The sequence below is a fragment of the Dendrobates tinctorius genome, unplaced genomic scaffold (genome assembly GCF_039654945.1).
Source record: "Dendrobates tinctorius isolate UK_male_01 unplaced genomic scaffold, ASM3965494v1 ptg000039l, whole genome shotgun sequence".
Lineage (NCBI taxonomy): Eukaryota > Metazoa > Chordata > Amphibia > Anura > Dendrobatidae > Dendrobates > Dendrobates tinctorius.
The window spans coordinates 16,338,533-16,366,018 of record NW_027361707.1 but is presented as its reverse complement, the minus strand read 5'-3'; the positions used below and the strand labels follow the sequence as shown (position 1 = coordinate 16,366,018).

General features: G+C 43.3%; 1 protein-coding gene across 1 annotated transcript in view; it reads right to left on the bottom strand.

Moving 5' to 3' along the window:
• The window catches only part of STK32B (serine/threonine kinase 32B), a 363,907-nt gene that overhangs the window by 291,918 nt on the left and 44,503 nt on the right, over positions 1 to 27,486 (bottom strand). Inside the window, exon 2 of the mRNA XM_073574498.1 lies at positions 851 to 906. Within this exon, the coding sequence (XP_073430599.1) occupies positions 851 to 906 (56 nt within the window). The remainder of the gene's footprint in view (positions 1 to 850; positions 907 to 27,486) is intronic.

Sequence of the window (27,486 nt, the reverse complement as noted above, 5' to 3'; positions counted from 1 at the left end):
TTGATAATACATGATCAGTTCAGGAGAGGCCAATTTCTTGGATAAGATATATGACCTTTCTTATTTTATTGTGGTCTATTGATTTATGTGAAGAAAAAATAAATAAATGACGTAACGGTGTTCTTTAAGTTTGGCTGAAGCAGCTGATTTTAGCGGGGCTGGTCAAATCTGTACCCTGGGTTAAGGAAAATCTAGCTATAAATCTGACCAAAGTTTGTGATTTTGAAACTCAATGATATATCCAACAGGAAGTAATAAAAGAAGCACTCCTCCTCCTCTCCCTCCTCTCCCTCCTCTTCCTCCTTTTCCTCCTCCTCCCCTTCCTCCTTTTCCTCCTCCTCTTCCTCCTTTTCCACCTTTTCCACCTCCTCCCATCAGAATCCGTATCCTCTTAATATATTGCAGTCATCATATTATATAGCACTGTGTACTTACAAATGCTCATTTTTCCTTTTTACCAGTTAATTCTTCCCTTTTCCATTCGGTCTATGACATTACATGATTAAAAACTGGCGAGCTGAATCCTTCTAAGCTCTATGTAGAAACAGGAGGTCAATTTTCCCTGTATGAGTCATGAGTCACTGTAAAAGTCCCTAGCATGGGGGAGAAGGGAGAAGCTGAGTCAGGAGATGAAGAGAGGACTAATTTCTGCAAGGACTAGATTCCACCTGTTTCTACACAGAGCAGAGAAAAGAGAATTAATAGGGTAGAAAGGCAAAATGAGCAATTGTAAGTACACAGTGTGATATAAAATGATGGTTGCAATATGTTAAGAGGATAAAAACTTTGAAGGAGTGCTTCTTTAATGATAATATAGTGACACAGTCATAGGTAATATAAGGCGACTTACCTTTCCAAAACTCCCTTTTCCAATAGCTCGTAATATTTGGAAGTGGTCAAAATTAACTGAAAGATAAAAGGAAAAAAAACATTCAGGTAAAAGACAATAAATGTTTATTAGCAGGTGAGATCTTATATACAAGGGGAAACAAGGACTATTGTATATCTGTATATTAAGGGTTAACTACTCAAAATATTAATTTTCTATAAAAGGGAATTAAATAGATCTATATGGTGAAAACTATGATTTGCACTAAGTGACTTATCCATAGTGGTTGAGATGTACTAATTATACATATCGACAATGTTTAATGGAAAACAAAAGAGTTTCCCTATATAAAGTTACTTTAAAAGGAACCTGTCACCAGGGAAAAAAAGCTGATTTTAGAAACCAAATAAACCCTTTACATCAAAGCCAAACCTTTATCTCCATTAAAGAAACACTCTATCTTCCCCAGATATTTTCATTTTCCACATTTTCTTTATTATAAAAAACAGGTTAAAAAAAGTTCACTTTTATTTACCATCAGACACATCTCCATTATCCATTATTCCTTTCATGCTGTGTGCTTTGTATTCAAGAAAGTCAGATATTACCCAGTTTACTTCTCCATCTTGCAGCAGAAACCTCTCCCCGCTGCCTTTAACGTAACAAAATATTTCTTTCTTATCTTGCTGCAGCAGAAACCTCTCCCCACAGGCTTTTATGTAAGAAAGATTCATGAATCTTTACCAGTATTGGTCTTCTTATATGTGCCAACGAGAACTTAAGGGCCACCCTATGCGCCGTGGCCCAAGTAGAACTGTGACCTCTGCACCCGCTATATTTACACACCGGCCCATCGACCCCGATTCATCAAATCTTTTGCACCAGAAAACTGTCCTAAAAAGTTTTGAAAAATCACAATTTTTTTTTGTACAAATTTGAGGCTCCTCAAAATTGTTACAAATTAAGCAGTTTTCACGACATCAAAGTGCAGGAATCTGGTGCGTGACAAAACCATGAATGGGTGATAAATACAGAAGTGGTGATGTAAGTAACAAGGTGGAAAAATAAGCTACGAGTGCCTATTGTAAAAATATATCAACATTTTATTCAGTATCAAAAACTTAAGAGTACAAGACAATCGCAAACAAATATGATAAAGATACAAGATGGTGACGCTATGGGTAAGGGTCACCCTTCCATCATAAAAGTGATATAGTAATGGCATAATGCAGTAGATAATCTACAGGTAAAGCCTAATCACAGGATAATAGTACATGTCACATCAATATAACAATAATATGGGCAGGCTTACCAAATGAGCAACAGAAGGGAAGGAGTGACCCCTGAAGAGGATGAAAGCCCCGACGCGCGTTTCACTGTCTGGGGTACAGCTTTCTCAAGGGGATGTGTTTCTATTATACTTCTCCTCTGGATTGATCCACTCTTGGTTTTGGCTTACAAATACTGATGTAAAAACTCATCAAATGCTCAATGTGTGCACAAGGCCTTAAGCTATAATGGGGACGTATGAGGCCTCATTGGAAAATCCGTTTTTGCCCTACGTGTGCTCTCTGTGTAGCACTCGCACCTACAGTAGTGAATGGGACCATTCACATGTCCGTGAACTTTTGCCGACTTATCGGTCAGCGCAGAATTGCAGAGACGTCTGATTTTGATTCAACTCTTGGACACTGGGTGGTCTCCAACTTTGGGTAAATATAATCCATATAACTGTTTATTTATTTTGCCATGAGGTGCACTTTCCATACCTGACCTTCTCCTTATACTTGCATCATTGTTACTAAGGGCTTTTGTTCCCTTATGAGAGGACCAGATATGGAAACACCAGCAGTGTGTATGGTATAATTAATTAATTTCCTTGTGCACTAGCATGCTACAAGTTCTATGGAACACATGACTAGCTCTTAATACATGAGATATTATCATGAACTATTTGAGTTTTAACTCTATAACTATTTTACTGTTGCACTAGCACTTTATGCATTTTTGCATGCATTATTTACATTCTTGTATGTTTTTTATGTGCTTTTACCTAATGTGGTCCATATATTAGTTACCAACACCCATCCAGTGTTATGCTATTTTCCAGTTTCTGTATGGTATGCGGTTTCTCCTTTTTATTTTTTGTGTAATATTTTCCATTAATAAAATACATACTCATTGTACAAAGCGTCTTTGGAGTGTATATAGGGATGCTGTGTGGGGCTCATGCAGTGTGTATAGGGAGGCTGTGTGGGGCTCATGTAGTGCGTATAAGGAGGCTGTGTGGGGCTCATGCAGTGTGTATAGGGAGGCTGTGTTGGCTCATGCCTTCTTTGGGGAGGCTGTGGGGGGCTCATGCTGCATATGGGGGAGGCTGTGTGGGGCTCATGCCGCATATGAGGGAGACTGTGTGGGGCTCATGCCGCATATGGGGGAGGTTGCATAGGGCTCATGCCGCATATAAGGGGCTGTGGGGAGACTCATACGATATACAGAAGGGGCTGAGTTTGGGTTCAAACGATATATAGGGGGATGTCAGCATACTTAATTCTGCTCAATATTAAGTGATACTATTAATATTAATAAAATTATCAATAACATAATAAATATAATATATCAATATTAATATTGAGCAGAATTAATTTCGGCCTATTGGTTCGGCCCTCCACAACAGTCACGGTCTCTCATGTGGCCCCTCGGGAAAATTAATTGCCCACCCTTGCTCTAGACTGACTTCAGACTGTGACTTTATTCCCTGTATAGGATCTTACTATCCTCTCAGTCGCTTGTCTCTTGCCACCTTAGGTCTGCTACTGCTACAGGCTGGTTCCTATCTGACATTATACCCAGAAATTCTCTGTTGTGCCTTCACTTAGCTCCTCTCCCCTGGGCTAGTCCCAACTGTTAACTCCAATTATTCCTGTCAGTACCTAATTCTGGACAGAACACCACTCCATCACCAACAATATTTAGACATTTCAAACACCATAACACAAAACATCATTTTACATATTTTTGAGGGGGAATGCTGTCAACACTTCCACTACCTTACAGCACGATGTCAGAAGAACCTCTCATAGCTGCTGTTTTGATGTGAACTACATTCTACCCACACAGATAATTTGTTTAAGGATACTCCAAAGGTTCTTAATAAGGCTGAGGTCAGGAGAACATGGGGGTCACACCATGAGTTTCTCTCCTTTTATGGCCATAACATCCAAAGACTCAGAAGAATTCTTTGCAGCATGAGATGGTGCAGTGTAATGCAAGAAGATGATTTTGCTACGGATGGGCATAGTTCTTCTTTTTGTACTATGGAAGAAAGGGGTCAGTCATAAACTCTGTTTATTTTGCCAAGGTCATTTTCACACCTTGAGAGACCCTGAAGGGGCTTATCAGCTCTCTCCTTATCATACCAGCCCAAGCTATGACTCTGCCAGCTCCATGCTGATGTAGCTGTCTTGTTGGGACATGGTTGTCATCCACCAACCATCCACTACTCCATCCATTTGGACCATCCAGGGTCGCACGGCACTCATCAGTAAAGAAGTCTTTTTTTAAATTAGTCTTCATGTATGTCTGGGCCCAGTGCTACCATTTCTGCTGTGATTACTCTTTAGGGGTGGCTGAACAGAAGGTTTATGAAGAGCTGCAAGCCTCTGGAGTATCCTACACCTTGAGGTTCGGGAACTCCAGAGGCACCAACAGCTTCAATAATCTGTTTGCTGCATTGTAATGGTATTTTAGAAGCTGCTATTTTAAACTGATGTATTTGACTGGCAGGAACCTTCCTCATTATGCCTTTATCTGTATGAGCCAGAAAACAAACAAAACTCTTCAAAAGTACGATGATCACACATTTTCGTGAAATATCTAATGTTTTCATACCTTGTCCAAGGCATTGCAGTATTTAACACTTTTCGGGAGATTTTTTTAACACATCCTATTGTAGAACTTATTTTTATTCAAAGATCTAGTAATTAAAATGTACTTTGTTTGTGGGACAACCCCTTTAAGTAGTTTTCCTTTTATTTGGCTAAGCTGGCAAGCTAATTATCACGTGTTTGATATTGATTTCAGTGATCCAAAAAACCCTAAGACAAAATATTTATATTCAGACATTTACAGGGGAAAAAAGAAAAATTAAAATTTTTTGACACTTAAAGGGAACCTGTCAGCAGGATTTTGCTCGGTAACCTACACACAGTGTCAGGTCGGCGCTATTATACTGATTACAATGATACATTGGTTGATGAAATCCATCTTGTGGTTGTTGTTTAATCTTTAGTTTCCGTTTTGTGTTAATGATATGCTCATGCTCCGGGGCGGCCTGTGTGGGAGGGGCTATATGAGGTGCTCTGAATAGATATTCATAATGAAGACGGATTTCAACAACCAAGGTATCATTTTAATCAGTATAACGGAGTCAACCTGACACTGCCCCGTTAAATAGCATTGGTCCGAGTGTAGTCCATTTTTTTTTTTACAGAAGGCACGCGGACCAAAAATACGGTCATGTGAACGAGCCCTAACGGATGGGCAGCTAAACTCACATCGCCGAACCACACCCAGATACAGAGGCAAGGAAAACCATGGCCAGAGTGTGGTCATGTGAGTCCACACAAAAGTTTGGACCCTATTTATTATTGCATTTGCATGTTTTGGGGTTTTTTTTACTAGTTTTGGGTGTTTTTCAGGTATTTTTCATTTGCACCTTACTCTTTATCTAATTTTTCTTTTTATGTTCGTTATTGTGGGCAACACTTGGTGTTTTAAAATGTTTTCGGCTGATTAATCCATTTTGTCTTTTTCCAAACACACAAAATTTTTATGTAAATGTTCTCTCTGGAGTTATTTTTTGCACATCTAAATTTTTTGCTCAAATTTTATGACAATTAAAAAGAACATCCTGCAGCTTTTTGGTGCTAAAAAGTACCAGAGACTATTAAAGACAAAAATAGAGAGTACTTTAAGGCTGCTTTCACACATCCGTCTTTTTGAATCCGGCACGATGCAGAGAAAAGTGTGAAAACCGGATCCGGAATTGGATCCAGTTTTGTCACATAGAAAGTAATGATTGCCGCATCGTGCCGGATGTACATGCGGCGGCCCCGGTTCTTTCTGGATACGGCAAAAATGCGCCGTCCGGCGTCTGCAACGTTTTTTGGCAGTGCCGGAACGGCTTTTTAAAGTGCGCATGCCCGGACACTGTGTGATTTAACCCCACAGATGCCCGGCAAGCGCAAGACTCTCTCTCTCTCCATACCTTTCTTTGTCTGACTCACTCGTCCCCCCGCTCTCTCCAGATGGCTCTCATCGCTGCAGCTCCCGTCTCTACAGCGTGGCTCCCGTCTCTATAGCTGGCTCTCGTTGTCCGGTGCTGCGGCTCCTTTAAATTTTATCCAGGCCGCATCCGGCGACGCATCCACATCCGGTGTCACCGCTACAGGCCAGTTCCGGCGGCATGGCTTTTCGCCGCACGCCGCCGGAACCCTAATACTGGATGTGTGAAAGAGGCCTTACATTGTTTTTATTTTTTTTAATTTCATTAATTTTAATTTGGAGAAAAGCAAGGTGATTAAGTTATTAAATTTTTGATATTTTTTCATATATCTGTATTTTTTATATATATTTTATTTATTTTTTTCTATTTTGTTTTAGCCCCTGGGACTAGAGTTGGTCGGATCGGGTTTCATGAAACAAAATTTGTTTCAGATGAAACTGGTCCGACTAGGGCAAAAAAGGCGGAGTTTCGTCTGAAACCTGACCCCAATGGACTTGAACTTGCGATCGTCAGCATTGCAGTATATGGTGAAAATCGCATGCTCTTATGAAGCTCCTATGGTGAAGCCTCACAGAAGTATCAAGATGGCACTGGTGGGGGCCTTCAGTAAGAACTCAGCTGCTATGATAAACCGTCAATGCACTATGATTGTGTTACAGGAGGCTGATGGGAGCCGGTGAGCAAGTGACAGCAAACTCTCAATGTAAATGCTACTGTTAGAGATTGAAGCTGTTAGACACAGATGCCGGCTATGTAACATAGAAAGCATAACCCATGGGTGAAGGTTGCTCCATCGCATAGATGTATGTCATTTTGTACTAAGGGGTTAATGACAATATCACATTTTTACTGTAAACATTTTTTTTTACATTTTGCTTTACCTAACTGATCAGCTTTACCATTTAGACTTGGGCTGGATGAGCAGAGTTATTTCACTAATATTAGCGATCAAGGCTTTAATAAGAGCTCTATAACACTGCTAGAAACCCAGAAAAGCCAACACAGTAACACTATAAGGCCATGTGCACACGTAGTTTTAGGTGCTGCGGATTTTCACGCTCGGATTTGGAAAAATCTGCAGGTAAATTCTCAGGTCAAAAGATCTGCGGTTTACCTGCGGATTAGCCTGTGGTTTAGCCCTGCGGTTTCACACCTCTACAATGGAGAAGGTGTGAAACCGCTGCAGAATCCACACAAAGAATTGACACACTGCGGATTTGAACCCGCAGCAAATCCGCGTGGAAAAATCCGCAGCATGTGCACAGCGTTTTTCAGTTTACCATTAAAAACAATGGTACTGTACAACGCACCTAAATCTGCTGCGGACCCCGCAGAGCCTGAAACGCTGCAGATCCGCAGCAGAATCCGCAACGTGTGCACATGGCCTGACAGTCAGGGTGTGTGCACACGCTGCAGATTCTGCTGCGGATCCTCAGCGGTTTTGGTCCTGCGGATCCGCAGCAGTTTCTGTACAGTACCATTAAAATCAATGAAAAATGAAAACCGCTGTGCAGACAGTGCGGATTTTTCCGCGCGGATTTGCTGCGGTTTCAAAACCACAGCATGTCAATTCTTTGTGCAGATTCCGCTGCGGTTTGGCACCTGCTCCATGGCAGATGTCAAACCGCAGGCTAAATCGCAGAAAAACTGCAGATAAACCGCAAGTCTTTTGACCTGCGGATTTACCTGCGTTTTTTGACAAATCCGCGCTGAAAAATCCGCAGGACAATCCGCAGCGTGTCGTGTCCACACAGCCTAACACCTCTATCATTCATTGTTTTTTTGGGTCATGTTCCATCACTTCTTGCTATAATGAACTTTGATATTTGTCTGTGAGTTGACCCCCATTCATTGCAGCTGCCATAAAGCAAAGATTCTGCTTTACTGACTGTACAGACAGTAAAGAAAGTAAATGTGTGTGTATCCAACATGCCCAGAAAAAAAATGTAAAATATAAAAGAAATAGCTGCAATATTTTAAAATAATGAACATATTACATTTAATTGTTAAAATACAAATTAAATTAATTACCCGTTTCTCAACCAGAATCAAGACTCCGAGGAGTCTTCTTTTTATACCTTTGCACACGTACAGGGTTTTCAACTTTATATTATAAAGAAAAGCCGTGTATAATCAAGCATAAAGCTTAGGAGTAACACAATTCCATTAAAAAGTAAGTGCACCCTTTGGAACAAGCTATATTTCCGCATTTTACACTAATAAAATGTGGTCCGGTTATTATCTAAGTCACAATAATAGGCAAACACAATTTAAATAAGCTAATAATACAAACAGTTGTACGCTTCATGTCTTTTACTAAACAACAATAAGTAAACATCCACAATGCAGAGAGGAAAGTAAGTGAACCCCTTTATTAATTACTTCTCCAAGGGATAATTGGAAAAAGTTGTTTTGATTAAGGTGGGATTGAAAGTGTGGGTTTCAGGGGGGCTTTGTTCAATACATAAAGGCACACAAAGCCTGGTTACTGCTAAATGTAGCTGAATAGTGTGAATGATGCCTTGAGGCAGACAATCTTCAGACGAGCATAGATGTGAGATGCATTGGGCTGGGAAAGGCTAAGATTTTCATTAGTCCAAATAGACAAATTGCCTATAAATGACGAACATTTAAGACTGATTACATAAGAAGATCGATTCGTGAAGAATTGAGTTCAATTCAAATTTCCTGAATTTCCCAGTTCCATACAAAGTCAATCACTGTGAGATTCCAAAACCAGAAAACCCGTTTACGGAAGATACGGACGGCCATATAACTTGGACAAGGATTGCAACGCAATGCTCGGACTGGCTGGCGGATTTACTGACACAAGTGTGCAGCTATCACAATCGGGTCAGGACTGGAGAGCTGATGGCCAGTCTGAGCATTGTGCTGCAATCCATGTCTGAGTTATATGGCTCTTCCCTTAATAAAGCTTCTTCCTTTCCATCTATGTATATTAAAGGGGTTGTCCAGTCTTAAGCTACAATCACTCTAAGTCACACACATTGCGATTCTCCAGTGCTAGCGCCGAGAGTGGCAAGCACGTGACCGCAAGAATGTGATCGAGATGAGTCACATGCCGACTAGATGAGTGGATTAAGTGATGCCAGACACAGTTTAGTTAGAATGTGGCCAGAAGGATACAAATCTCATCCTTGTGGTCACATGACCGCCAGCTCCTGGCACCAACACTGGAGAATCCTCACTGCATGTGTAGTAACTGCAAACTTGTAGCCTAAAGCCAGGAAACCACTTTAAAACATAGGCATTAGGGATGAAGAGACCCATGGAATTTCGGGTTCCAGTACCTCTCAGTTTTTGGAATAAATTCTCGGACTTTTGTGCGCTGCCAGATAAATTCACCAATCCAATATTTAGGAAAAAGATTAATTCATTTATTTCCCAATGCGTTTCGAAATGTATACCATTTCTTCATCAGGGGATGACAATATTCATAGATATTGTCATCCCCTGATGAAGAAATGGTATACATTTCGAAACGCGTTGGGAAATAAATGAATTAATCTTTTTCCTAAATATTGGATTGGTGAATTTATCTGGCAGCGCACAAAAGTCCGAGAATTTATTCCAAAAACTGATGTGTAAGCGGTCACAGAGCTGACCTTTGGACGTGCAGCAAGCAGATTACTGATCCTACATGCTTGAACCTCTCTTAAAAAGGGTGAGTACAATCTAAATTACTTTTCCAGCATTTAACCCGGATAAGACCCTATTGCGCTTTTTGTGTTCCTTTAGTTTTGACACTTTAGGGTTCCAGTACCTGACGCAAACTTTATTCCAAAGTTTGGTTTGGGAACCAAAACTGTACCCGAACTTGAAACATTAAAAACAATGGAGACCCGAACTTTGGATCTCTCTATGCAATGGACTTCCACTGGAACTCCGAACATTGCAACGGACTTCCGGGGAAAGTCCGTGTTTGGCGTTTAGTACCGGACACTAGCTGTCCGGAAAGAATGTCCAACTTTTAAGTTTGGGTTTGCTCATCTCTAATAGACATGATGGAGTGCAACATTATCTGAAGCAGAAATAAAATCCTGTAAATTAGAGATAAATATAATGCTTTTGTGGTCAGATATTCGATAATTTGCATGATATTTGTATATGGAATGCTGAAGGGTTGACTACATTCCACTTAATATCTGCCAGGTTGTATGTTGTGTGCTGGTCATTGGCCTCGGCTGAATGACATTGACGATTAACAAGGAGACTCCTTGGACGAATGATGGCATTTAAATTACGAGAGCTGTCGTAGTACCGTTTTCATCTCTTATAGGCAGGGAATGACAAAAAAAATCAATAAGGAGAGTTGGACCATGGGGAGAAGAAGCAACACTGCCAGTTAAGTGTAGACTGTATATAAACAAAGGATGTGCTATCAAAAGAATCGCCGGAGGCAAACCTTTAGTTGAGCTAAGCAAGCAGTTTGACAAATCATTTGTGCATGTGCTTCAAATCAGTGGCAGCGCTGTCAGCCTACACGGGAAACTCGCTGTGAATGTAAATCCTCCTGCAAGCCGAGAGAAGCCACAGGAAAGGAAATTGCTCTCATTTTCTGCCAGAACAGGGATTAGATACAAAGAAATGGATGGGAAAAGATGAGTCTTACAAGCAGTTATTACATGTGTAATTAGAAATATCACCAGGCTTCAGGTTACAAGGCAATTCGGACAGTTCTGCATTGGTGACATGGGAAAAAGACTTTAAGTCTTTTAAAGTCTAACACTGAATTACAGGAGTTGATCATTTGTGAATCCACAAGAATCTTCAAGGGCAAAAATTACTTGAAAGAGATGATGGGATTAATTCATCGAGTTTTTACACCAATTTTAAAGAATGGAAAATGCACAATTTTGGGGAATTTGTGATTAAAATTTTGCAATATTTGACATTTCTATTCCGGCAATGCTGGTGGGCTTGGCTTAGTGAAGGGGATATAGTTAACAAACTATAAATTTATAGCAGAAATCTACTCCAGGGCATAGCTGGGATACATTCTTGGGGCATGTTGAAAATTCCACTGAGTGACGGTTAGCATGGAAGGGCTAAATATTTTTTAGACCAAAGTGGGTGACAATCTCAATAGAGATGAGCGAATTTGTTCGGATTCGGTTCCGAATACGATCGGAATCAAATTTTGTTTTTGCAATATTCGTCGAACACAGCCGAACGTCATTAGAGTCAATGGGATTAGAAATTACCGAATATATTAGGAAACAATCATAAGACATGAACAGTGTTCGAATGTGGCACGAATATGTCAAAATCAGATTTGGGGACAAAAATCTGAGCAAATTAGCTCATCTCTAGTTAGCAATAGTGCTGTAGATGTCACACAAAAGAGTTCCTTACAAATGAGTTATCTGGGTAGGATGGTAATGGAATTACTTTCCTAATGGGTCACTGTTAATTCAGCAAACTTTGCAAAATAATCAATAATACAAGTGTACGTAAGAAACTTTGTATTCTATCCTATCGGAGAAAAATGCTTGTTTCTCCACTGATAAGTCACTTTTCTTCTTCACTTTTTCTCCTATTCTCCTCCACCAACCCTGCCTCCTTAACCGATCATTCATTCTCAAAAACTGCTAAAATCTATCTTGCTCAAAAGAAGGTGGACTACCAGCTCACTGAGGTATCAGTTTACAGCTCCCTATTGAAGTTGGTTGAGAGAAAGATGGAAGGAGTAGATTAAGAGAGACAGAGGGACACACAGATGGTGCTGCTGTTTTTATTAATTGTTTTACGTCACCTCAATGCTACATTCACTTCTATACTGCTGAGCACTGCTACATAAAGACCGAAGCAGGAATCCTTCCCTTCTCTGTGTGCACTATATAGAAGACATCATAACAGCTAGTTCTCTCCCACTAGCTCAGAGACAACTGATGGAGAAAGTCAGGAAAAGGAAAAATGGTGAAAAATGCATATTTCTTCATATAATTGCCAGAATTAGCATTATTCCCCTGCAACACACACATTGCAGCTTATTCTTAAAAGTATATTGATACTACAGCTTCAGATTCCTTTGCCTAGCCTCAACATGCTAATCCAGCTCTACTCAATTGCAACACCATCAGCTCTTCTAAGATATTCAAATTCCTCACTTTTTTTTACATTAGCAGCCATTCTTTCAATAAATAAACCCCATGGGTACTCTTTTAGTACTCTTTTTGGACACAAAAGACTCAGCAATGTAGTGTAACATTAGGATTCTTAGCCTTGTGTAATGTAACCACTACTAGGATTCCGCTCTGCTTCACTGACCAAGTGGTTGGTACGTGACCTCTGGCATACGGTTTGCATTCTGGAGCTCAGTGCCTACTTTCTCTACTGATTCTCTTAATACTAATGGAGAAAGACATGCATATTTCTGGCCATCTATTAATTAAATTCCCATTCACATACAATGATCACCTCATCAGTTCGAAAGAGGGTCAGAAAAATCCAGTTTTCAAAACAGGTTGACAGATATGATATTTGTGATATACCTGTGGATATGCCATAAGCGTCTATGGTGCAAACAATTTATTTAATATCCTATTTTTTTAATATGACTCTATTTTTAACAACAGTATTTAGTAGTTTTTCTCAGTTTTCACATCACACCATACCAAGCATATTGCCATTATTGTACTGCCCATGACCAACCTGCTAAACCCAGCTGCAGCCGTATGTCAAGCCAAAAGACAGCAGGTGACAATTGTCAATGGTCATAGCAAGAAATAAGTAGTTCGGACAGGAAAGGGGACGGAAGATCTTGATCATATAGGGTTCAATCCTATATTAAGATCAATATGGAGTTTAAGCTTCATAAAGATCAAAAGAGTCACAATATAAAAGCTGATATCCAAGAAGTATCGTTTCTCCTTGCGGAGAATGACATTCTAAGCATGCCGAGATGAGGAGACTTATAGCCGCAATGCTCCTCTGGGAAATATGCAAATTGTCTTTTCAGAGAGGAAGAGGACTAAAACTCTAGTGCAACCTATTGGAAGTAGCAATCCTAAAAGTCAATGTCGACCCTTTAACGAGCCTTGTGTCAGGGTCCTGACAGCGCCGGCATACAGCCTCCGCTAAGCAGGGACTCACCCGCACCGTAGGGACCCCTGGGGACAAGAACAGCCGGAAAATAAAGATGCACAGGACCTGAATGTAGAAGGCTAGCAAGCCGGCACAGGACCTACGGTCATGTGAACGGTCATGTGACTGCAAGGGGGTGGGGCTTAGCGTCCTGCTTTCAAAGAAGGTAGAAAACTCAAAGTCGGGCAAAGAGGGGGTCATGCACAGTACAGGCAAGCGAGGTACAGGAGGGATAAACAGACAGGAGGTCAGACAAAGCCAAAGGTCATACACAAGATATCAGTAAAGTACAAGGGATGAGACAGAACGGATAGTAAGGGCCAAGCAGAGATCAAAACCAAACAGACGTAGAAGGTACCAAGCAGAATCCAAAGCAATATCCAGAGAGCAGACCGAGTCGTACACAGAGAATCAAGTAACCAGAACACAGCACTAACACACTCAGGGGTCACCACACAATGACAAGGGAAAGTATAACTGACAGGGGATGGGAGCCTACTGAGGCTATGAGAAGCCTCCCAAGAACCAATGAGAGGCCACCATAATAGGTCCCAGGAGTGCAGGTGAGAGTCTGCACTGAGGTCAGAACATTAACCCCAGCAGTGTCGGTCACCCAGCACTGGTATCATGACAGTACCGCCCTCTCAACAGGGGGCCTCTGGACCCCCAGGCTTGCGCGGGTATCTAGCATGGAAAGCCCGAACCAGACGATCCGCATGCATCAACCGGGCCGGCACCCAGGACCTGTCCTCCGGCCCATACCCCTTCCAATGAACTAGGTACTGTACTGACCGCCGTACCAACCTAGAATCTACGATGTGACCAATCTCATATTCCACATGTCCCTCAACTGAAACCGGAGGAGCAGCGGACTCGGATTCTCCCCGGACTGCTTCAAACAGTTTCAGTAGAGATCTATGGAAGACGTTAGGGATCTTGAAAGAGGGTGGAAGGCACAGCCTGTACGCTACTGGGTTGATTTTTTCCACAATCTTGTACGGGCCAATGAATTTGGGGCCCAACTTGGCTGACGGAATCTTTAACTTAATGTTTCGCTTGGAGAGCTAAACTTTCTCTCCAACCTGAAACATGGGACCAGGTGTTCGTTTCCTGTCCGCGAAAAGCTTATACCTGCCTTGAGACCTAGATATACGCCGCTGGACTTCTGCCCATGTATCTTTTAACCGCTGCACATAGTCCTCAGCCCCGGGGCACCCTGTATCCAGATGAGAAAACTCACCAAAATGAGGAGTGAACCCATAGTTGATCAAGAAAGGGGACATACCAGTGGATTGACTCACCCGACTATTGAAGGCAAATTCAGCCAGCGGCAGTATATCACACCAGTCATTCTGTCTAGCAGAAGTCAGACATCTGAGGATCTGTTCCAGAGACTGATTAGTGCGTTCCGTCTGACTATTACTCTCAGGATGGTATGCAGACGAAAAGGACAGAGATATCCCTAATTTTTTGCAGAAAGCACACCAAAACTTAGCCACAAACTGCACACCACGATCAGACACCACATTCAGGGGTACCCTATGCAAGCGGACCACATGCTGCACAAACAATCTGAATAAGGTCTCAGCAAAAGGTAATGCGGACAGGGGTACAAAATGAGCCTGCTTTGAAAATCTGTCCACCACTACCCATACCACCGTATTACCCCTGGAAGAGGGAAGATTGGTAATAAAATCCATGGACAGATGGGTCCACGGTCTTTCGGGAACTTCCAAGGGCATCAGCTCCCCCGCCTGCCGGCTATGGGAGCTTTTGGAACAAGCGCGGACCCCACAACCAGAAATGAATTTCTTTATATCAGAACCAAGGGTAGGCCCCCAGAAGATCCTAGCCACAGCCAGTCGCGTGGCTGATATACCAGGGTGAGCACACAACTTGGATTTGTGGAACTCTTGCAAGAGTTTAAGGCAAAGTTGCTCTGGGACAAACAACTTGCCCCCTGGCTTGGCCGCAGAAGCCAGCGACTGGGCCCCCTCAATTTCCCGTTCCAATTCAGAAGAGATCCCTGCTAACACCACCCCAGGGTGCAGGATGGAGGACGGTGGCTCAGGGGCAGACACAGGGTGAAAACTACGAGATAAGGCGTCAGCCTTGACATTCTTTGACCCTGGATGGAATGTAATAGTAAACTGGAAACGAGAAAAAAAAAGTGACCAACGGGCCTGTCTGAGCATTAATCTTTTAGCAGACTCAATGTATGACAAATTTTTGTGATCAATGATCACAGTAACCGGGTGACTGGCCCCCTCCAAAAAGTGCCTCCATTCCTCAAATGCCAACTTGACCGCAAGAAGCTCTCTATTGCCTACATCATAATTTCTTTCAGCAGCAGAGAACTTCCTGGAAAAGAAAGCACATGGCCTGAGGTTGATTAGAGTGGCAGACCCTTGGGATAACACTGCCCCCACCCCCACCTCGGAGGCATCCACTTCCACCACAAATGGTTTGGATGGATCTGGCTGTACCAAGACAGGAGCAGACATAAAACATATTTTCAGCGTCGCAAAGGCCTCTTTTGCGAGTGTGGACCAATTTCTCACATCCGCACCTTTGCAGGTTAGATCCGTGAGAGGTTTGACCACTTGCGAAAACCCCCGGATAAATTTGTGGTAATAATTGGCGAACCCCAAGAAGCGCTGAAGACCCTTAAGATCTCGGGGTTGCACCCAATCCGCAATGGCCTGCACCTTCTTGGGGTCCATGCGAAAACCCTCACCGGATACAATTAATCCCAAAAAAGACAATTCTTGCACACAGAATACACATTTCTCCAATTTGGCATACAGATGATTTTCTCTGTCTTTGGAGAACAGTTCATACATGTTCCAAATGAGAATGCTTGTCGGAGGAGTATATCAAAATATCATCTAAGTAGATAAAGACAAAACGACCAATGAGATCTGAGAATACCACGTTGATGAAATTCTGAAATATGGCGGGGGCGTTGTTAAGACCAAACGGCATGACTAAATTTTCAAACAGTCCCTCGGTCGTGAGGAACGCGGTTTTCCATTCATCCCCCTCTCCGACCCTTATCAAATTATATACCCCCCAAAGATCCAGTTTAGAAAACCACTTTGCCCCTGATAGTTGGTTACACAAATCGGGAATCAACGGAAGGGGGTACGTATTCCGTACCGTAATCTGATTAAGCTCACGAAAATCGAGACAGGAACGTAACCCGCCATCTTTTTTCTTTACAAAAAAGAAAACTGCCGCCACAAGTGAGACTGAAGGACGTATGTGTCCTTTGCGCAGACTTTCAGCCATGTACTCCTTCATAGCCAAGCGCTCAGGACCGGACAAATTAAACAGACGAGCTTTAGGTAATTTAGCCCCCGGGACCAGCTCAATAGCGCAGTCAAAGGGTCTATGTGGCGGTAACGTCTCGGCCTCGCTTTCGGAGAATACATCTTCGAAGTCCTTCAGGCATTCCGGAATACCTTCCAGCTCGACAGATGATACAGACACAGATTTAACAGGTTCAACCAGCAGTGCGGATTTATCACATAACTTAAAATCATTAAACCCACATTGAACAATCTCCCCCGTTTTCCAGTTAATAACTGGGTTATGACGTTGTAACCAGGGCATGCCCAACACCAACCCTGCAGGTAGATTGTCCAGAACAAAACAATTTAGGTTTTCCACATGAGTAGCGCCCACTCTGAGTGAAAACAAGTCAGACATAAAGAGAATTCCCTCCTTAGTGAGGGGAGAGGAGTCAATGGCCATCACCTTGATCGGAACCTTGAGCCTAACTGTCCCTATCTTACAGTGTGTGACAAATTGGGAGTCAATGAGGTTAATAGATGATCCGCAGTCCACGAAGGCTGTAGAGGAAAAAGAACTACCGTCCACAAACAGTTCCACATGCAGTAACACTTTAGAAAACGAGGAAAAGGGTACCTGAGGGTCTGAGTAGTCTCCCCGTTGACTACTCAGACCTAGTCGTTTTCCCGCCGACCGGGTTGAAGACGGGCAATCAGGGCATTCCCTTTTCCAATGTCCCGTTTTACCGCAGTAAAAACATAACTGCTTGTCCTTCCGGCGTTTCCTCTCTGTATCCTTCAGGGAGAGGGCGCCTACATCCATGAGCTCAGGGGCAGTCTCTTTTCCACTGGGGAACAATGGAGTTTCCACCTGCATCACCCCTCTGGCCCGCAGCCTGCGGTCCATCCGGACGGCCTGGGTCATGGCGTCCTCGAGAGAGTCAGGTGGGGGATGTAACGCCAAGGCGTCCTGCAGCCGCTCGGACAAGCCTCTGCGAAAGAGTCCTCGGAGTGCGGCGTCATTCCAAGAGACCTCTGCGGCCCAGCGGCAGAATTCAGTACAAAACCACTCAGCTGAGTGTTTCCCCTGACAGACGCTCATCACCATGTCCTCTGCCAATCGCACTCGGTCAGGCTCATCATAAATGTGCCCGAGGGCCTCAAAGAATGCATTCACAGACACTCTCTCAGGGGCAGTGGGAGGAAGGGAGAAAGCCCAAGCTTGTGGGGACCCTCTTAACAGAGACATAATGACCCCAACCCTCTGACTTTTGTCCCCAGAGGAACGTGGTCTCAAACTAAAAAAAGTTTGCACCCCTCCATGAAGACTCTGAACTCCTTTTTGTTTCCAGAAAAAAAGTCAGGCAGTTTAACAGGTGGTTCTGGGGACACCAAAACAACATCACTCGACCAAGCCCCCAGAGACCCAGCAGCAAGAGCTCCCCGCACTGTTTCAGAAACCTGCTGCTGAGAACGAGCCAGAGCTTGCTGCTCCAGGGATAAACCCTGAAACATCTGACTCAGACTTTTCATCTGGTCAGCCAGAGACTGTATGGGATCCATAACTCTCTGCACAAAAAACCCCCAAAAAACTTGATGGTCAGTTATAATGTCAGGGTCCTGACAGCGCCGGCATACAGCCACCACTAAGCAGGGACTCACCCGCACCGTAGGGACCCCTGGGGACAAGAACAGCCAGAAAATAAAGATGCACAGGACCTGAATATAGAAGTTTAGCAAGCCGGAACAGGACCTACGGTCATGTGAATGGTCATGTGACTGCAAGGGGGCGGGGCTTAGCATCCTGCTTTCAAAGAAGGTAGAAAACTCAAAGTCGAGCAAAGCGGGGGTCATGCACAGTACAGGCAAGCGAGGTACAGGAGGGATAAACAGACGGGAGGTCAGACAAAGCAAAGGTTATACACAAGATATCAGTAAAGTACCAGGCATGAGACAGAACGGATAGTCAGGGCCAAGCAGAGATCAAAGCCAAACAGACATAGAAGGTACCAAGCAGAATCCAAAGCAATATCCAGAGAACAGACCGAGTCGTACACAGTGAATCATGCAACCAGAACACAGCACTAACACACTCAGGGGTCACCACACAATGCCAAGGGCGAATGTATAACTGACAGGGGATGGGAGCTTCCTGAGGCTATAAAAAGCCTCCCCAGAACCAATGAGAGGCCACCATAATAGGTCCCAGGTGTGCAGGTGAGAGTCTGCACTGAGGTCAGAACATTAACCCCAGCAGTGCCGATCACCCAGCACTGGTATCATGACACCTTGTTACATGACTTAGGATAAAAGCCAAAACCAGAATCTCAATTTTCAGACACTGTGTTTTGAGGTACTGCCCCTCGTCAGTGCAAAGTGTGAGATCTGGTTTGGCTGTGAGAGAGGCATCTGACCAATATCCCAGAAGTATCGTTTCTCCTTGCGGAGAATGACATGCTAAGCATGCTGAAATGAGGAGACTCAAAGCCACAATTCTCTCTGGGAAATATGCAAATTGTCTCTTCAGAGAGGAAGAGGACTAGAACTCTAGTGCCACCTATTGGAAGTAGCAATCCAAAAAGTCAATGTCGACCTTTTAACGATCCTCTCACACAGCCAAACCAGATCTCACACTTTGCACTGACGAGGGGCAGTACCCCAAAACACAGTGTCTGCAAATTGAGATTCTGGTCTTGGCTTTTATCCTAAGTCATGTAACAAGGCTTGTTAAAGGGTTGACATTGACTTTTAGGATTGCTACTTCCAATAGGTGGCACTAGAGTTCTAGTCCTCTTCCTCTCTGAAGAGAAAATTTGAATGTAAAAGCTAGCACATATATTTTAATGGTGTGGATAATGTGTGACGTTCATACGCTAAACCTCCTGAAGACCATAAACACAAAAAATCTGTAAAAGGTTGACATCTTCTAAGTAGCGGATTCCTTTAAATATTACATTAATTCTCTGATTTTTCACATATCTGATTGTAACTTAGAACTTGTGGTACTGAAGGTAGAAACCCTAATAGTGAGCCACAGAAATTATTTTGCCTTAAAACCTAAAACAGTTTTTGCACTTTTGATAGGCATAATGTATTGGTAATACATAGATACATCTCAGTATAAAAAATAAAATAAAAGTCAGGGATTTTTTTTTCAAGAAACTTACTAAAAAGTAATAACATAAAAACAATTCCAATAATTACATTTTTGTATTATATTTTTTAAAAAATATATTTTTCTAAAATGTAATGCAAAAGAATAGGAAATCAGGAAGGGGGCAAACACTTTTCCACACCACTGTATATGTGCAAATTGAGAGTGTATGTGTATACGGTAGTGAAGCTTAACAGTAGCGGAGCTCCATGCAGACCGTTCAGTGCTGCCCTTGGTGCAGATGTTCAATGTAGATGGAGGGTGGACCTCATTTTCTCTGGTGGCTCAAAGATCTCCAGTTTATCACTGACATCCAGAATTCGATAGAGTGTTTGTGCAATATTTCTAAACACTATTATATAGTTTATACTGGACTATTCAAGCCAGAAGTGGTTTTTCTTCTGAATACATAGTGTATCAAAGCAAGACACACAAAGTAGTAATTAACTCTGCAGACAAAAGGCTTCATAAAATACACAGCGGAATCTGCCCTTTGAAACCAAACAGCTAAACTCTGCATGAAATGGCCAGTGTCATGAATTTTAATCATTCTTAGACTCCCAGTCCTAATGGAAAATATGTGTTTTCTTTTCCTGCATGCTGATAATAACCAAACATGATGCAGGCTGTATACAAAGAGAATTCAATGGATACAGAACAATTCAATTAAGTGGGTGTGAGGCTTCCGCACAACATGAAAGTGCATCATCCATAATGTTTCTCAGTCGCTGTCCATTAAGTTTTCATTCACATAAAATATATTTGGTCTGCCTGAGTAGCTGTGGAGTCAAGAGGAGGCAAATAATACTCAGAAATTCCATTTATAGCTGTTTATGTGTAATACAACATTACAGAAGCTGCAAGGGTCTCTGGGGGGAAGATTATCAAAGCCATTGACAAAAATAGGATCTCTATTAAATTTATTGGGGGGCTTTCTTTTCATAGCGTGAGCATCCCAATAAAAAAAAAAATTAAAACTACTAAAACTACTGTCCCTATGAGCTGGTGTAGATCACTGCGGTATTAAACAGTCATGGCCGATCGTGTTGGCACCCTTGAAATTGTTCCAGAAAATGAAGTATTTATCCCAGAAAATTATTGCAATTACACATGTTTTCAAGCATGTGATGCTCGTTCAAACTCACCTGTGGCAAGTAACAGGTATGGGCAATATGAAAATCACACCTGGAGCCAGATAACAAGGGGAGAAGTTGACTCTTTACATTGTTTGTCTGTGTGTGCCACACTAAGCAGAACCAAAATTATTGAAAATTATCAACAATCTTAAGGTTACAAGTTCATCTCCAGAGACACTGATGTTCCTTTGGACTTGTAACCTTAAGATTGCTCATATTTATCAACAATTTTGGTCCTCAAGTCCTCAGACAGTTCTCTTCTCCTCTTTCTGTTCTCCATGCTTAGTTTGGCACTCACAGACACACATTGCAAAGACTGAGTCAACTTATCCGTTTTTTATCTGGTTTCAGGTGATTTTCATATTGCCCACACCTGTTAATTGCCACTTGCTCAGAAAATAGTATATAAGTAGGTAAATGCTCACAGCACTCCAATTTAAACACTCAACTAGATAGGGCAATTGCCCTTTGGACCGTCAAAAAAATCCCAAGGAGCGCTCTTGGTGAGAGGACATAGATGAATTAGATACATAGTGCCCAAACATTGGTGAAGGAAATTCAAAACTTCTTTATTCTACCATGAGCTTCTGTTAGGCGTCTGGGTTATGCATCTGCTCTGCAGGAACCCAGAGCCTCACATTCTGCGGTCTCCTGCTGTCTATCTACTGCAGAGAAGATTACTTTGCAGCAGACGGCTGTGCTCCTCTGTGCTCCTACTGGGCATTATCACGAGGCGATCTCCCATTGGAGATCGGGAGTCATGTGCCCAGGTCCTGCTCCAGATCTCATTGGTCCATCTCGGAGATCAGGAAGGTCCCGCATGGCTATAAAAAGCGCGTATGACCATTCGGCCATGCGCTAGTACAGACTTTACTTGCTATGTGTGAATGGTGACGGATGTATGATTCTGGTGACTGACTCATTATAAAACCCCTTCCCACTGATATTACGTATGTTGATAGGGAATTAGTTCAGCAGTTAGCGCCAGTCAGTGGCAAACCTTAGGCCACTGTGCACACCGCACCGCTACGCTAGCGTCCGACATTGCACTTGCTTTCTAGCTTTGTCGTCGAGCGGCATAGTCCTACGCCGCGCTGCAGTTGCAGCCCTTCTTGGCGCTCGCAGTAGCGACGCCGCACACACGGTAGGTCTAGAGGGACGCAGCTTCTCTGTCTTAGGTCCTGCTCCTGTGACCAGATACCGTGTGTGCATTTACCTGAGGCCTGGGTCACTAACAGGCTCAGCGTTTTTGTATGTTTATGTTGCGGGGCCTCTGTGCACACTTCGGGTGAAGTTGAACCCGTGCGCATTATACCGCCATATTGCTCCTCTGTCATTACCTAGCAGCGGTGTAACACCTACTGCACGGTGGACCCCGAGCGGCGAACGCACTTTATTATTTATTTTTATTTAGTGCGTTCCGCCGTTCCTAACAGCTTCAATGTTTTGACCCACCATAGGTCTTCTTCAAGCATTACAAAATAGTGTACAATGCCAGTTTTAAATTGCAGAAATCATTAAAGACGTACCAAAAAGCAAGCACTCTACCCCCTGGTCATACCCCCAAACAATTATACATTTGAAATCCACAGACAATATACAAAGTGCTGGTGCAAAAATACATATCGAAATCACACTCCATATATGTCTACATACAAAAGAGCACCACACAAAACACAGGAATCACATAGTATTCAATAACGTATTGTTTATACATTATAAGACTCCAAGAAATAGACACGGGGTCATGTCTTGATCAACCAATCACATTAAAGCATCCTAGGTAGCCATGGACCAATCAGGAGAGGTTTATCGATCACATGGGCATATTCTCCAATCATGATCATATTCATGTGTGCATACGCCTGTGCCGTCCAATCCAGGATAAGGCACTGACGTCATAAGGAGGCGGTCACCTGACTGCAGCTACGTGCCCATAGTCTCGGAAGCAGAAGTGGACTTATTAGTGTAGTGACCCGGTCCAGACTGGGTATGTCCCTTTAAGTAACCCTGGACCGTGAATAGCTTTTGTACACTTCAACTCACCCCTAAAGTTATCCTTTTACTGTTATATGGTTTAAATTAATCCGTTACTCACTAATCTCATATATTCATGATTTATATATTAATCTCACAATGTGAAGTCTGACACAAGAATTGAGAGATCCTATTGGTCGGTGACCCTGTCACCAAGGTTCAATGGGAGGAGCTATCTCCAGTCTCTGTTGAGACAAGACAGGGTTCTGGAAGGTTCCCTGAGGAGTCTGGTTCAAGATGTGACCCAGAGCAGACCTCATGTGAGGGGTCTCCCGACCCCCTCCAGGTTCCAAGCCTGGAGGTTCATCTTTGTCTTCATGTCAAGACTTACAGCCAGGCCTAACGCCTTGGATCTTCCCCTGACTTTTACAGCCAAGATGGCTGAAGACTTTTAACCTTTTTTTAACCCTGGATCCCTGCTGTCCGGTTTAAGGCGTGCTTCTCCAGCATTAGGTCACACTAAATGTGTATAGAAGAACCTATTGCTCTGCGTGTTGATTAAATCGAGGGTCCCCCGCCTCACCGCAAATTATCCATTATTTACTTCAAGTATATTTCTGCACGTACCGTGACGAGCTGAGAAATGATTTCAGGTCTGTACATATTGCCATATATTCCCTCTTCTGGCTTTATGCTACCAAGAGGCTATGAACTCTCTTAGAATTACCTGCAGGTACTGCTCCTCTCTAGTACAGGTTCTTAATGCTCCAGAACCTCAATTCTGTGTCAGAATCCAATCCTGAACTGTACTGGCCGTGGATTCCCCACGTGAACTGTTACCATCACTCCATGTTATATCTCCCCGTTCTGCTGAAGTAAAGCAGCTGTAATCCCCGAGACCTGTTGTCAGTGGTTATTCAATCGGCTGTGGACACTGCGTGGGGGTGGATAACAGTGAACGGAATAGCCCCGTACCAGGGCTATTGCATTAGCACTTGTTCAACATCAAAAATTCCTCATGCTCAGCTGTAATTGCTAGGGGAAGCTATGGCAAGCTATAGATTTACCCTGTATTAGTTGCTTCTAGAGACATGACAACCAATGTAGTCTTAATTTACCTGCTACCAGACACTGAAATCACCATCTATTATTATTATTATTATTATTATTATTATTAACCAAATCCATCAATGTATTTTAGATGATACAATATTTTCAAAGGGAGATGACAATGTGATAGTATGCTGCTCAGGAGCACTGCATCCAAGAAAATCGTTATCAGTATGTTCCCCTATTGTATACAGTGGGGAAAATAAGTATTTTATACACTGCCGATTTTGCAAGTTTTCCCACCAAAAATTGTATAGATCAGTAATTTTTATTGTAGGTAAACTTCAACTGTGAGAGACAGAATCCCGAAAATCACATTGTTTCATTTTTACATTGCATGAAATAATTGCTTGATACAATAGAAAAACAGAGCTTAATATTTGGTATAGGATCCTTTGATTGCAATTACACAGAACAGACATTTCATGTAGTTCTTGGCAAAATTTGCACACACTGCAGCAGGGACTTTGGCCCTCTCCTCCATACAGATCTTCTCCATATTTTTAAGGTTTCGGTGCTGTCGCTGGGCAACATTGAGTTTCAGCTCTCTCCGTCCTCAATGCTCTAACTGAGGGAAGGTGGTGGTTGGCCAAAATATGGAGATACATGACCCCATCCATCCTCCATTCATTACGGTGCAGTCGCCCTGTCGCCTTTGCAGAAAAGCACCTTCAAAGTATGATGTTTCCCCCACCATGCTTCACGGTTGGGATGGTGTTCTTGTGTTGCACTCATCCTTCTTCTTCCTCCATACACGGCAAGTGGAGTTGATACCAAAAGGTTCTAATTTGGTCTCATGTGACCAAATGATCTTCTTCTATGCCTCCTCTGGATCATCCAGATGATCATTGGCGAACTTCTAATGGGCCTGGACATGTGCTGGCACGAGCAGGGCGACCTTGCGTGCCCTGCAGGATTTTTATTCATGAAGGGGTAGCTTCTTGGAGACTGGTTGTGGTGGATTGCATCCACCTTATTTAATTGCAGCTTTATTTCACTCCTTCCAATGATGTAGCCCAAGTATTTTGCCTCTTCTTTCCCCATGGCACACTTCTTTGGGTTTATGGTAAACCCTGCCTTCATCAGTGCATCCATCCAGTACAGCCTGGACCTTCTGCAGGTGACTTCCCCAACCTGGGCTGAAGATGATACAGATAAGGTGTGACATACTTTTTGTGAGAGGCTAGGATTCGGTCCATAGCCCTCTGGAAGGTAGTTGGGGCTCTCTGCAGACCGAACGGCATCCTTGTATACTGATGTAGAGAAGGCCATCTTCTCCTTGTCACTTAGAGACAGGAGAATTTGCTACTACCACTTTGTTAGGTTCAGGATGGTGATATATCTGGCTGACCCTAGCCTCTCAATGAGCTCATTAACCCATCAGATATGCGCCGAACTTGGACACCTCATTTTGTTTACTGCAATTACTGAAACGCCATTCTCCGTCCGGTTTCGGCACAAGGACAATGAGGCTGGACCAGCCGCTTTTGACTCATCGATGACACCCAGGCTCAACATCCCCTCTCCTTTCGGCGGGCTTCGGGAATCCGATACGACATTTGGTTCACCCTCACATGCGGTTCCATCAGGATTTCATGCTCCACATCCTGTGTATTACCTGGCAATTCCGAAAACAGGTCCCATATTGTGAAGCAGCTCTCAGCACTGTTGCTTCTGGGTCGGTGACAGTGTCTCTGTCACTGTGACATCCTCGACCCTGGCTTCAGGATAGGCCCCCAGGCACGTAGGTTCCACCGGTTCCTTGTCTCACCATGGTTTGAGCATGTTAATACGGTACATCTGGTATGGCTTTCTTTTCCATGTCTGGTTGACCATGTAGTTGACATCACTCAAATTTTTGATAACCTCATATGGCCCTTGCCACTTGGCCAGGATCCCTCTTTCCACAGTGGGGATCAACACTAACACCCGGTCTCGAGGGCTAAACTGTCTCAGTTATAGCCGACCGGTTGTAGACTCTTGCCTGTGCCTCTTAGGCTTGAAGGAGGCTCTCCCTCACAAGCGGCATCACTCTCATGATCCTGTTCTGTATCTTGGCCACATGTTCGATGACACTTTGGTGGGGTGTTACCTCTGCTACCAAGGTCTCCTTTGCAATGTCCAGAGGTCCTCGAGGGTGCCGTCCGTATGGCAGCATAAATGCTGAGAACTCTGTAGTGCTCTAACACTGTGGCACTGTTCTAACTGAGAACAGTGGGTACGGCAGCAGGCAATCCCAATCTCAGCCATCCTTCTCGATGACTTTCTTGAACATAGATTTCTAGATCTTGTTGAACCTCTCCACCAGGCTGTCCTTTTGTGGATGGTACACCGACATCCAAAGATGGGTAATTTGGAGAGCCTTGCACAACTCCCTCATCACTTTCGACATAAAAGGAGTCCCTTGGTCTATCAGAATCTCCTTTGGCAGGCCCGTCTGGGAGAAAATATGAACTAACTCTCAAGTTATACTCCTGGCGGAGGAGTTTCTTAGTGGTGTAGACAGTGATGTAGTCCATTACCACCTGAATGTATTGGTGACCCCTGGCGGACTTAGCAAAGTCCATGGTAATCCTGTCAAATGGGTTCTCTATAATGGGCAATGGCCCTAGAGGACTGCAAAAGTGGGATATGTGAGCATTTAGCTGACAGGTAGGGCTGGATTGGCAGAAATTAACAATGTCTCGGTGACACCCAGGCCTGTAAAACCTCTGAAGAACTCACTTGTTTTGTCTCCTCCCAGATGCTCACCTAATACATGAGAATGGGCCACATCTAATACCCTACACCTATAGTGTCTTAGTATCAACAACTGCTCACTTCCCCTCTCAGTTTAGTCACCCAATAAAGCATCTCTTCATTTAAAGTGAAATATGGAAATCTGGTGTCGGCCTCCAGCTCTTGAGCAACCCCATTTATCACAGTCACATTGTCAAATGCATTTTTTAAAGTATGATCCTGCATTTTGGCAGTCCCAAAATTGCCCCCAGAAATCCCAACTCAGGAATCTCGGCCTCATTTGTCACCATTTCATCCTCGTCACCAGCAACGACACACAAGGGAAACTTATCCACCTTTGACTGCGATGGGGATTCATCATGGTTGAACTAGTTCCTGTCTGAGTCACTTGGTATCCCCACCTTCCGCCAGAACAGGCTAAAGATCTCCTCTATTATCACCGGGTGTAACAGGTCCTTAACCATCCCGACCTCATGTAACTCATCCCCACAGTTAGTTTTTGTAGTCACTCTAGCAATGGGGTAGTCCTAGGGGTCCCCATGAATACAATGGACGCCCACAGTTTTTCTGGGGATCAACTGGTGAGGGAGTGTGGCCCTTACCAGGTTAACCAAACTCCCCGAGTCCAAGAGTCCTGCCACCAGTATATCATTTATTGTCAAGGGACATGACTGTGGCCCCTCACTGTGCTGATAGTCCACACTGGAGGTGGAATAGGCATAGTACGAACAGCGCCTCCCTAGGCTGCAGTCCATCCGCTCGGAGGACATAGGACAACAGGTGGCTATGTGTCCAGAACCGTGCCACCTCCAGTATAGCAAGTCTTTACCAGTGGCCTTTGGCAACCCCACAGC